Source organism: Helianthus annuus, chromosome 12 (genome assembly GCF_002127325.2).
Source record: "Helianthus annuus cultivar XRQ/B chromosome 12, HanXRQr2.0-SUNRISE, whole genome shotgun sequence".
Taxonomy (NCBI): domain Eukaryota; kingdom Viridiplantae; phylum Streptophyta; class Magnoliopsida; order Asterales; family Asteraceae; genus Helianthus; species Helianthus annuus.
The window spans coordinates 3,327,026-3,339,737 of record NC_035444.2 but is presented as its reverse complement, the minus strand read 5'-3'; the positions used below and the strand labels follow the sequence as shown (position 1 = coordinate 3,339,737).

At 36.8% G+C, this 12,712-nt stretch overlaps 1 protein-coding gene across 3 annotated transcripts; it reads right to left on the bottom strand.

The window, feature by feature from the left end:
• Nucleotides 1–527: 527 nt before the first annotated feature.
• LOC110893816 lies at nt 528–11,801 on the bottom strand. Of its 3 annotated transcripts, none has more exons than XM_022140952.2 (15): nt 11,514–11,801; nt 11,348–11,425; nt 7,803–7,852; nt 7,658–7,711; nt 6,956–7,008; nt 6,715–6,787; nt 6,400–6,461; nt 5,610–5,678; nt 5,404–5,512; nt 4,551–4,621; nt 3,866–3,966; nt 3,668–3,763; nt 2,111–2,178; nt 1,629–1,680; nt 528–748 (listed from the first exon to the last, which is right to left on the bottom strand). In XM_022140952.2, exons 1-15 carry the CDS (start codon nt 11,559–11,561, stop codon nt 677–679), a joined length of 1,056 nt encoding a protein of 351 aa, XP_021996644.1. In that variant the 5' UTR covers nt 11,562–11,801; the 3' UTR covers nt 528–676. The 3 variants fall into 3 exon arrangements, with proteins under 3 accessions (XP_021996644.1, XP_021996642.1, XP_021996643.1); XM_022140950.2 differs by having other exon boundaries at nt 528–757; nt 11,514–11,800; XM_022140951.2 differs by having other exon boundaries at nt 528–757; nt 5,404–5,509; nt 11,514–11,799.
• Between the last annotated feature and the right edge of the window lie 911 nt (nt 11,802–12,712).

Below are 12,712 nucleotides of genomic sequence, written 5' to 3'. Positions count from 1 at the left end.
CCTTGTATATCGGTAGTTTGGTGCTACATTCTTCAAGACACGTGTACTTCGATAATGTTGTTGGCGTGTTATTTGAGACTTTAATTGAAAACATACACTCATCAATTTAAGAAAAAGAAACCAACTCATGAGCCACTAGTTTGCTCAAGTTGGAGCCTTGGAGAGGAGCTGAATCTATGGCTCGACTAGTATTCTCATGGGCTCAAGCCGAGTTTGTGTAGTTGGTTTGTTCAAACTCGCTCGTTGAACAGCACAAGGGGGTAGGATGGGTTAGCTTTTTCACTTAAAAACTAAGGATTTTTTCAAATTTATTTTATTAGGTTAAATAAATAGGGTTCAAACTACAAAGAGCATTTATATATAAATTTTAAAAAGTAAGATAACCCTACAGTGCCTAAATCCCTTGATAAACAACTGTATTAAGTTTGATTAAAAAGTTAAATAATTAAAAATAATAATTGTATATATACATTCAAAAAAATGTTTCAGAGGTAAAGAAAACAAACAAAAAAAATATAAGACTAGTATCTGATAATTTGGAAACTGTAACTAATCAATAAGAGTAACTTGCTATTCATTTACATAAAATTATTTGATGCCAAGTAGACCCGACCCGTTTTTTGTTGACATAAATATAGACATAGTTTTAACACAATTAAAGCCTACCCCAATGCCACTACATTTTCTGATGATAATACTTGTCAAGAAGCTTCTCTGTGTACTCCCCAAACGTAAGCGATTCATTAGCCTGTATCAACTGAATAACCGCAAATTATTGAAGTCATCGCGCCATTTACAAAACCAAAATAATCGAAGTCATAAAACCAAAAAACGAATAGAAGTTTGGTTTGACTCTGAAAAGTCGACACTGAACAAATGTTCTGAAGTTTATGATTTTGGCCCAACATTGAACTAAATCAAACCGCTTATGTGAATAACGGGTCAAAAAATGCAGCAGAAACTTAATTGACCCGACTTCAAATATCGGATAACCACGGATATCTTAGTTATTCCTGGTTTAAGGTAGAAAATAGGTGAAATAGTTTTCTAGTTACTACAGAAACTTTACTTGTATACTGTCAGCTAAGCTAAGTGCTAACAATTATTTTATTGAGTAAATTACAAAAATCGTCCTTTATGTATGTCACTTATTGCAAACTGTGTCCTTTGTCTTCAATAATTACAGAAAACCTACTTGATGTTTGCAAACCCTTGCAAATTATGTCCTTTAACCCTAACTCAGTTAATTTTTGTGGTTAAATCTGAACAAATGGACCCCACATGAGGGTATTTTGTGGTTAAATCTGACCAAATGGACCCTATGTGAGAGTAAAATGACAAAAATACCCTCATACGGGGTCCATCTGGTCAGATTTAACCGCAAAAAATTAACTGAGTTAGGGCTAAAAGACATAGTTGCAACGGTTTGCAAACATCGAGTACGTTTTTGTAATTATTGAAAATAAAGGACACAATTTGCAATAAGTGACATACATAAAGGACGATTTTTGTAATTTACTCTTATTTTATTATGTGTGCACATAGTACGTATAATATATAGCTTCAATCGTCATGTTCGAAAAGAATAATTAACTGAACTGATAACATTTAAAGGGTCACGAACGCACCTCTTGATGAACATGCCCCAGCCCCGCCTCTGGAAAAACAAGTTTTTCATCCCTGAAAATTAAATTTTCCATCGTTGTCACATTACGTAAAACGGTAAAAGGGGACTTTATATTTTTATATACGTCATCCTAATTGTTCAAATTTTCATATACATCCTTCTAAATTTTCAAGCCATATTTATCCTTTCAGAACACTAAAGTATAATATTTAACAATTTCATAGTACATAAAATATGATATTACGAAATTTTAGAAGGATATGTATGAAACTAATCTTTATACAAAAGGCGTAGACTAGGTCCTTGGGATTTTATAGGTATTTGGTTTTGTTTTGTTTTACATATATGGGGCATGTCCTGTATATGAACTAGTGTGGAACACATCCTCACTACTTGTACTTTATTGCGGTTTGGTGATTTATAAAATTTACCGGGGTAACCCTTTACCCAAAAAAAATAATCAAGTTGTTTGGGAAAGCAAACCAGTCAGGTTGCATGAACAATGCAAATGTGGAGCGTTCAAGCCCTGTTGCTTTTTCGCCTTTTGGTGCCTGCAAATAAAGGTAAACGGTTTTCAAAATCAGAGGCGAGTAAATATGACATTTTGGATTTTTTTACTGATGGATTGATTTGGTTTATATTATTTTCAAAGGGTATGATGACTTAAATAAAATATTTCAGATATTATAGGAACATTTCACGTGGGCCGAATATTGCACATGGAGTAATTTTACACTCTGTTCCAAAACTATTTTTACAATTTATTTTGTTGTAATTTGTACCAAAATAGTTGTCCAAGATTTTGTTATAATTTACTATTTTCCCCTTTAGTTACCCTTATAGTTAAATCTTGCTAGATTAACATAATAACATTTTGAGCTATGCAGTTAATCTCGGCGATATCTCGGTGATATCTCGGCGATATCTCGGTTATCGGCCCCTCACCAAAATATCGGTTTCCGATATCGGTAAACGATAATATCGGTGGTCAACGCCGAAATATCGGCCGACATCTTGCAAAACCGTATCGATTGTCTCGGCGATATCTCGGCTGGGCCAATTTTGTATAAAAAATTCTGGATTTCAGCAAAAAAAAACGAAGTTAAATATGGTGTAAAAGCTGCTGGGCCAATTTTGTATAAAAAAATTCTGGATTTCAGCAAAAAAACGAAGTTAAATATGGTGTAAAATTCTGGGACTCACCCGGTACCCCGGGTTTCGGAGCTGCATTCGTGTCCGCAGGATGCGCGGGCACGCACGAGTTCAACCAAATTTCCAGCTCAGAAACCCATTTTTTTTGCACCCCCCCCCCCCTACGCGCGCGGGTAGGACTTGTGGTAGAACATGTCATAAAGCTATAATGGAGTAGTAAATGCTTTACCTTATAAACACCCACTCACTTACCGATATCTCACCGCGATAAACGATATCTCATATATCGGTCCTTGACCGATAACCGATATTTTTCCGCATTAACTGCATAGATTTTGAGTAAAGTACACGAATGGTCCCTGTGGTTTACCAAAATTGAATTTGGTTCCTAGCTTTCCAAAGGTACACTGATGGTCGTCACTTTGTAACGCATTTAGTCCCCAGCCAACATATCTAAAAGTTTTAGCATGTCCAAGTTAGGGATTAAATCCGTTACAAAATGCAAACCACAGGGACCATCCATGTACTTTTGGAAAAAGTTGGGGATTAAATGCGTTAGAAAGTGCAAACTATAGAGACCATCTGTGTACTTTTGGAAAGCTAGGGACCAAATCCAAAATTTTGGTAAACCACAGGGACTACGACTATCCATGCACTTTAACATTTTTTAAGAAATACTAATGGACAATAAAGTATTTGCGGGTCAACCCAATCGAACCTGTTTTGACCCATTACCTACCCTCTGCCCTACCCATTTTACTACCAATAGGGACAAGCATTGAAGCCACAAGTAAAGTTATTCATTTCAATGTAAAATGAAGACAGATCTAGAAAAAAAAATCCAAATAGCATGAATAGAAAATAAATAAATTCAACATGTGGGCTTACACGGACACAATGGGGCGTTGCACAAAGACGGCCGCTTGAAAGTATTTCGGTTATGTTTCCGATTTGGTATGCAATTTCATCTTCCTTGTACACCACCTAAGATAAAATATAGCAAATCATTACAATATTTTTATTTGTTTTCTTGCATTAAACAGATAAATCCTGCAAGAGGTATATGTCAAAAGAAAGAATACATACTTTGACTATTTGACCTGTTCTTGTTTTGATATAAAGACCAGCTGTACTATCGGGACAAGGTATTTCTACACCGTCTTTGGTAAATACGGCATACGTAAGACCTACATGTTAAATTCAAGCAAAAGAATTTATTTAACCATCTTTATCAACATAAAATATTTCGAAGAATCGTCGATTATGTTTAAAGTCACATTGCAGGCTATTGGATATAAACACCAGGTAGAAACTCTTTTAAGTCAATATATAGAATAAAATGCCATTTTGGTCCCGGAGGTTTGGCCAGTTTTGCGACTTACGTCCAAAGGTTTGTTTTTCCGCCTTTGGATCCAAAAGGTTTGAAATCTTGCCGTTTTCATCCGGCTCGTTAACTCCATCCATTTTTCTCCATTAAGTCAGGAGTATTTCCGTTTTTTTTGTTAAGTTAAAGGGCAATTCGGTTTTTTTCACTTTATGTACAAGCTTTTAGCATAATGTACAATTATTCAAAGACAAAAATACCCCTGGCTTAACGGAGAAAAATGGATGGAGTTAACGAGCCGGATGAAATTGGCAAGATTTAAAACCTTTTGGATCCAGATGAGGAAAAACAAACCTTTCGACGAAAGTAGCAAAACTGGCCAAACCTCAGGGACGAAACTGGCATTTTACTCATAATTATATACAGGCGAGGTAAGAACTTTTATACCGGTGAGAGAGCCGTGATCTGTATGCCAGCCGCACCATGATGACATGGACTCGCTATCTTGAGAGTCATTACTGCAAGTAAACTTAATATGTTATGGTTGTGGGTCGAGGTTAGCCCACCAGTCTTATATTTGTATGGTATGTAATATTTTCATTTTGTAGGTTTCGTTTATATAATGCAAGGTGAAATAAAGATGGCAATGGCATTCACAATATGAAAAATAAAGAGACTTGACATTTTTGTATTGGATCATACCATATTTCTTAACTCTATATTTTGTGCAACTCATAACGTTAAATGTAAAAAAAAATAGAGTAAAGTACACAGGCGGTCCCTATGGTTTACTTAAATTTTGGATTTGGTCCCTAGCTTTTCAAAAGTACACGGATGGTCCCTGTGGTTTGCACTTTGTAACGTATTTACTATTTAGTCTCCAGCTTTTTCCAAAAGTACATGGATGGTCCCTGTGGTTTGCACTTTATAGCACATTTAGTCTCTAACTTGGACATGCTAAAACCTTTAGATTTGTTTGTTGGGGACTAAATACGTTACAAAGTGCAAACCACAGGGATCATCCGTGTAGTTTTGGTAAGCTAGGGACCAAATCCAAAATTTTCGTAAACCACAGGAACCATCCGTGTACCAAACTAAAAAAAAGTAAGTATACAGATAGTCCATAGTCCCTGTGGTTTGTCAAAATTTTGTTCCCGGTCCCTAATATGAGATAGTACACTAAAAGTTATACACGAACGTAACACAAATGGTCCATGACATGATTGTCAGTCAACTTTTTCTGTTAAGTGGGTTGAAATGACCGAAACTTGTAATAGTATCGATGTGAGACAATAACAACCTGTTTTCTGCAGGAAAGTAATACAGCAAACGACCTTTATGACACCGAGAACGATGCACAATCTGTTCAATGCCTTCGTTATGTGGCATACCTGTCTCTTTAGACACTGCTACATTTAAAAACGTAATATTATTAACAGTTAACTAACAATTAACTCCAAAATGACATATGATATATTATCTTAAATGTGTTTCAAGAAAAGTTACCGTATTTATCACAATGATATGCTACAAGTAAACCGACATCGAGAATAAGCTTTCCAAGGGATTTGAAAGCTGCATGCATATAAAAAATATGAATTATTTTTAATAAAAGCCTTTGACTATTAATTTATACTGACATTTTACAATGCTTACCTCCAGTTTACTAAAACTAATCTAAATTTACCAATTTTCGCCTGCGCTTTAACAATTTAAATCTATATTTACCAATTATAAGCATTAATATACTATCAATATGCTATTTTGTCAACATCAAACAGCTTAAGCCCCTCAACTTTAATAGTAAACAACTTTAGCTCCTCAACTTTAATAATGACATGTTTTGCCCCTTAACTAAAACAACTTTAGCCCCTCACTTTTAATTAATAAACAACATTTCCCCTCAACTTTAATAATAAACAACTATAGCCCTCAACTTTAATAATGATATGTTTAGTCCCTTAACTAAAACATCAAACAACTTTAGCTCTCGCGATTTGCTTATTTTTATCTACGTTTCGAACCTGTTGCGGAGTGCGGGTGGTAACCCACTAGTTTTAATCTAAATTTACCAACTTGCTCCTCTGTAATCCAAAATTACCAACATCCTAATCTTTTCTAAAACGCTTATGGATGGGCAAATAGGTAATTTCAAATTAAAAACTACAAGATCCTGGTAAATGGTTATTAAACTTCCAACTTCATGTTATTAAAATTGGACTTCATCTATAAGTCCTGTTTTTGTGACTTCTCAAAAGTCAAATCAAAAGTCAAAGAAGATAAAAATGAGATATACCAATTTCAAGTTCAGGCATAGTACTTTGAGGCCAAATATTTGATCCACAGTATGCAGGGTACCTATACAGCAAAAGTTTGGTATAATTTAAGCCGTTCAAAAAAAAAAGAGTAATTTTCTTGAAAACTAAAACTGAAGTTATCAATATTTTTGTAACGATTACTAGCGGGCACAAGGATAATATATCATTGGAACTTTTCCAGAAAGAGACATTGCATTTTCTTTGAGAAACAGAAAAAAAATAATTGTTTTAGGAAGATGTATAGTATAGCATGAACATACTGAACAACAAAACTAGGGTTTCTAGAATTTTACCTTTGAATTAAAGCAGCGTCAGTAGTAGGTTTGTCTAATATTGGATTTGCATAGAAAGAGCCTTTTAATAGATCTGCACAAATAAAACATAACCATCAGATACATTATACAAGAGTATAACAGGTTGTCTATGTCCAATCTCGACCTTTTGCCTATCATTTCACACGTAGACCGCATCTGATTTCACATTTAATGGATTTATAACGTGATTCACGAATCAAAATCTAAGAAGTAAATTTACCTGGTTTCCCAGACTCAAGCTTCTCTTTCCCATGGCTCCATCCAAAATTATACCTACATGATAACAGTTTATTTCAAGGGTAAATGTTGAATTACCTAAGAATTTAGGCAAATTGGAAAATAATAATCCCATCTTTCTGAAATTGGCGGATAATAATCCCAAGTCAGTTATTAGCCAATAATAATCCGACCTCGTCCAATTTTTTTGTAAAATAATCTGCCGTTAAAATAAGCTTAACGGAGTTAAGTGTTTTTCCGAATTACAAACCGATGTTTTAGGGCTTTTGATCAGAACGAGGATACAAGTCGATTGATGTAAAACTTACCTCGAAATGTGTTCGAAATGGCTTGAATTTTGTTAATTGGAAGTTAAACACCAGAATTGAAGCACCGTTTTCGTGGGTTGGGGGCAGTATTTTGAGGTAAGTTTTACATCAATCAACTCGTATCCTCGTTCTGATCAAAAGCCCTAAAACATCGGTTTGTAATTCGGAAAAACACTTAACTCCGTTAAGTTATTTTAACGGCGGGCTATTTTACAAAAAAATTGGACGAGGTCGGATTATTATTGGCTAATAACTGACTTGGGATTATTATCGGCCAATTTCAGAAAGATGGGATTATTATTTTCCAATTTGCCAAGAATTTATTATAGTATTTTTAGAATCTGCTTATTAAAGTGGCAATAATCAATTCGAATTACCTGCTTTGAGGATCTTCTAGTTCATTCTTCACCTTTTCAGGAAGATTAGCTAGCCTAGTACAAAACAGTTAATTTTTCAGCTGCTTTTAGTGATGCAGATAGACATAAAATAACATCAAATTAAAGCACTTTCGAAATGTTTTACCTAGGAGCAAGGTTCAGAAGGTTTTGTCTTAACAAAGTGTATCCAGGAACCTAGACCAGATGATACAAGTTACACACCCTTTAAATGCAACATCACTAATCAATAAGCAAATGATTTCACGCAACTCATGATGAGGGTGTAGGACTGTAGGGAGTGGTTAGACACTTGAAAGTGGTAAACTTCAAAATCAACCAATGAGAGTGTGCCATGCATTCAACCTTAATTGTTTAAACTATGCTCAAAAGTGTTGGCAATGGTTAGACGCTTCATGAATTGGTAAACTATTTAAAAAAAAAAGAAAAAATGTGTGATTGGTTGAGATGGCATGGACCCCACCACACACACCCCCTCTCTCTCCCCTTCCCTCCCTTCACCGATTCGGTATCAGGTCACCGATGAGAAAGATCACCGCGCGGCAAAGGGGGTTGGCGGCGGTGTTACCGCGCGGCAAACCCACTTTACCGCACCCCTTTGCCGCCCACACCGTATACCCTGATGGCATGATGCACAATCTATTACATGGTTAGCAAGCTAATTGATAAATTCAAGAGTTAATTACACCAAAATGAAACTTACTTTCATCTTTTTACCATTATACGTAATAACCTTTGATAGCAGGTTAAATAGTGATGTGGCAGTATGCCACATCACCATATCTTACATACAATGGTGAAAACTTAGAAAGTAAATTGCAATTTGGTGCAATAAACCAATGTTTTCCAATCCGAGCATTGAACTGATCCAGTTAATCCTCTTTGACTGTTCCCCATTTGAACCGGTCTAATCGGTGAACTGGGTGGTTGGACCGGATTTCCAATTTTTTTTATATTTTTTCCTTCAAAATCATTATCTTATTTATTAGTACTCGAGACTGTACTCCGTACTAGGGCTGTAAACGAACCGAACGTTCAGCGGGAAGTTCGTTTATGTTCGTTCGTTTAGTTAATGAACGAACACGTACAAGTTATCCCATTCGAGTAACTAAATGAACAAACACGAACAAAGGTTCCGTTCGTTAGTCTGTGTCCGTGAACCTTCGATAATATGTTCGTTACTTCATTCGTATTCGTTTGTTTATGTTAAATTGTTAAAAGTTTTTAGTGTTTTCTTGATATTTTAATTTCCCTCTAAGTTTTACTACCCCCTAAACATTAGTTAATAATTATATTAAAAAACAGTAATATGTAAACCCTTATCTACATATATATGAAGGAGTTGGACACTAAAGACATTTTTTGGGATATGTCCAAGTAACTTAAGATAATTATGTCTTAAGTTAGCTGATGAAACAATGGTTAACCGGCGGGGTTAACACACTGGTCTCGTCAAGAAGGGTTAATCCCTTCCTCTCGAGGATCGCTGGCTGGATCACCGGTGGTTGATCTCCTGCACAAGGAAACAAGCTGTGACTCGTAACAAGGAGGATGGGGTGGGGGGTGCTCCTTGTTACCACTCTCCGGCGTGAGAATCAGTAGGTTTGCTTGGGAAGCAAAGTAAGATAGTAGTAGTAGTGAGAGAGTTGTGAAGAGATACCTCAAACCTGGTTTGGGGTTGGTATTTATAGCCGAGGAGTGAAGGAGGAGGATGATGGATGGACTGACGACGTGCTGCACCTTTGCAGGTGTGTCAGGCTTGTCGGTTGTGGAGGTTACGCCACGTCAGTCCATTGCTTACGTAGCTCTGACAGGTAACTGCCATTGGTGCCACTTGCACTGTGGTGTCAGTCCCACTTGTTGAGTGCGTAGGATGCGGATGCGGTGCAAGCCGCATCGCTGCATGCGGTAACGTCTAAGGTTACCGCGTCTCCTACTTGTGATCAAGAAATACGCGAGATGCGGTGCTGGCCGCATCGTCGTCCGCGGAGACTATTTGCCTGCATCCCTTGTCGTGACGAAAATGCCCATATGGTGCGGTGCCAGCCGCACTGTTATGTTCATCTTCTTCTATGCCTAAGGTAAGGCTTTCTTGTATTGATAAAAGTGTTTACTGGACGCGGTGCGAGGCCGCATCGCTGTGAATACTTCCGTTTTCATACACCAGATGTGATGCTATGTCGCATCACTCTACCGTTCTCATGTCCCACCCCATCCTCCTTGTTACGAGTCACGGCTTGTTTCCTTGTGCAGGAGATCAACCACCGGTGATCCAGCCAGCGATCCTCGAGAGGAAGGGATTAACCCTTCTTGACGAGACCAGTGTGTTAACCCCGCCGGTTAACCATTGTTTCATCATTAGCTAAACTTGATTTGTCATATGGTGCTTGTAGTAGAATTCTTGTGTTTCAAATTCTTGATTTATCATTTAATGGTTGTATTCGACTACTTGTGTCAGATGTTTAAGGTTAACTGTGTTTTTTTTTAATTTAAAGTTAGTGTTCAATTGTGTTCGTCAGTTCGTGACTAGTGTTCACGAACTGTTCGCGAACAACTAAAATTCCTTAACAAACGAACACGAACATAAACTTCTGTCCGACATGTGTTCGCGAACAGTTCACGAACATCTGCATTTCCTTAACAAACGAACACGAGCATGGCCTCGTTCGGTTCGTCTACAGCCCTACTCAATACTTCATGTGTTAATTGTTCAAGTCTTCATATTACTATATATTACTTTACTATATATTAATAAAGGAAATGAAATGAATAGTGATTTTAATATTATAATAATATATAGTTTTTTAATATTTTTATTATTTTAGTTTTATAATAATAGTTATTTACTTTACTTTATAACTTTAATCTTTTTTTTTCATATCAGGGGTTGGGATAAGCTTGGTGTCAACCGGTATCGAACCAGTATTGGTATCGAAAATACCGGGACGGTTCTGTTCGGTATCAGTACATGAAGGTAAAATCCGGCACTAATACAAAAAACGTCAAAAGTCGGTGCCCAATTGATATTGGAAATCTTTTGGTTCGGGAAATTCAGTGTTGCTACCCGGTACCATTTGCTCATCTCTAATCACGGTTACCGTACGGACAACGGTATCGTACAACTTTTTTTGTTGATTTTCTTCAACTTTTAATTTTTTCTTTTTTTGTTTCAGGGGTAGGGATGAGCTCGGTGCCAACCGATACAGAATCGGTACTGATACCGAGAATACCGGTTACGGTACCGGTATATGAAGGTAAAAAATGGTAGTGAACCGGTACCAGGAATGCCAAAAGTCGGTACCGAATTGGTACTTAAGATCTTTCGGTTCGGCAAATTTGGTACCGGTACCCAGAACAATTTGCTCATCTCTGACCACGGGTTTCATACGAACAACATCGTTACCATACAACTTTTTTGGTTGATTTTCTTTCGGTTATCTTTTAGTGTTTTTTTCTACATTTTCTTTTTATTCTTGTCGGCAGTTCCGTTCGCAACACACTCGTAGTGATTTCAAACACATGTAAACAGAGACTAAATAACAAAAGAAATTCGCCGCAATGCGGCGAACTTGTTTAAACCTAGTTTTATTAAATTTGCATATTCAGATCAAAACATAAAGTGTTTTCATATTATGTTTTGTATTAAAAAAAAGCAGAGGTAAAGTTTCATACGCCAGAAACTGATAAAATCCCCAATCCATCTGGTCCTAATCCTTCTTCAATCTTCATGGACAGATCAGCATCTTTATCCTAATCAATCACATAATATACACACAAAACAGGATTCATTGCAACGGAATAACAAAAATGATCTTCGATTTTGAAGGATAAAACTTACTTGAAGGTGCGTAAAAGGAATGACAACTGTTGGAAGAGTTGGCGTCATCTAATGGATCGAATTACGGCAACGGAAAGAATGAATTGAGGAGAGAATAATGGTTGAACGACTAGGGTTTGTGAAGGAAGAGTTAGCGTTGATTTGGTTATATGAATCATTATTTGTACGAACACGAAACCCTGAGAGAGAGACTGATTCTTGTTTGGATTGGATTCCAGTGCCGTAACCGTTGCGTATTTGCGCTTGACTGACTGACTGCAGCCACCCTATGGAATATACTAATCTCTACAACTTCACTATCTTCTTATATTTGGCTTTATTGTGTTTTACATGTATTTGGCTATATCATGCTGAGCATGTGGAAGTAGCTCCGCATGCGGTATGCACATATAATATATATATATATATGTGTGTGTGTGTGTGTGTGTGGACGCTCGGGGGCAAAAGTGAAAGTACACTAATTTTAACGTTATTTTACTAATTTCGTGAAAATAACGTCAAAAGACGGGGATGGTTAATCATGCATCATGTGGTGGCGCTGATAGCCGAAAGACAAAAGGGTACATGCGTTAATTGGCCTTTGTCCCGATTGTTGAGTGTCATGTGCCTTATGTCCAAGGCTTGATGCAAAGCTACTATCGAGTCGGGGGTCTCATTGGAAGCAGCCTCTCTATTCCTTCGGGGTAGAGGTAAGGTTGTCTACATCTTACCCTCCTCAGACCCTACCTTGTTTTGCTATTGGTGTTATTTACTGATGATGATGATGATGATGATGATGATGATGATGATGATGATGATGATGATGATGATGTGGACTGCTTGCTTGTTGCTGGGCTGGCTGGATGGGCTTACTTGGTTATAACAACTAACCATAAGTAGTTATAACAAACCGGTTGATTTGGGTGTGGGTCTAGTAACTGGGTTTAGTATATAAAGTTATGGTCCAGTTATTTCACAGTTATCTGAGATATTTGTTTCTCCCTCGTTTGTTCTCTCTTTTTGGACGATCTAGGATTTCATACTGTGAATCTTTCCAATTCACAGTTCGTTTTGATTTTTGTGTCCGTTTGTGTTGCTCATCGTGTTGATGATCATCTAAGAGTTTGAGAGTTTGTTTCTTAGTTCATCTTTGTATTGTATTTCTAGATATTCAATTTCTAGGGTTTTATAAATTTCTGGATTGGGTATCTTGGTGTTTG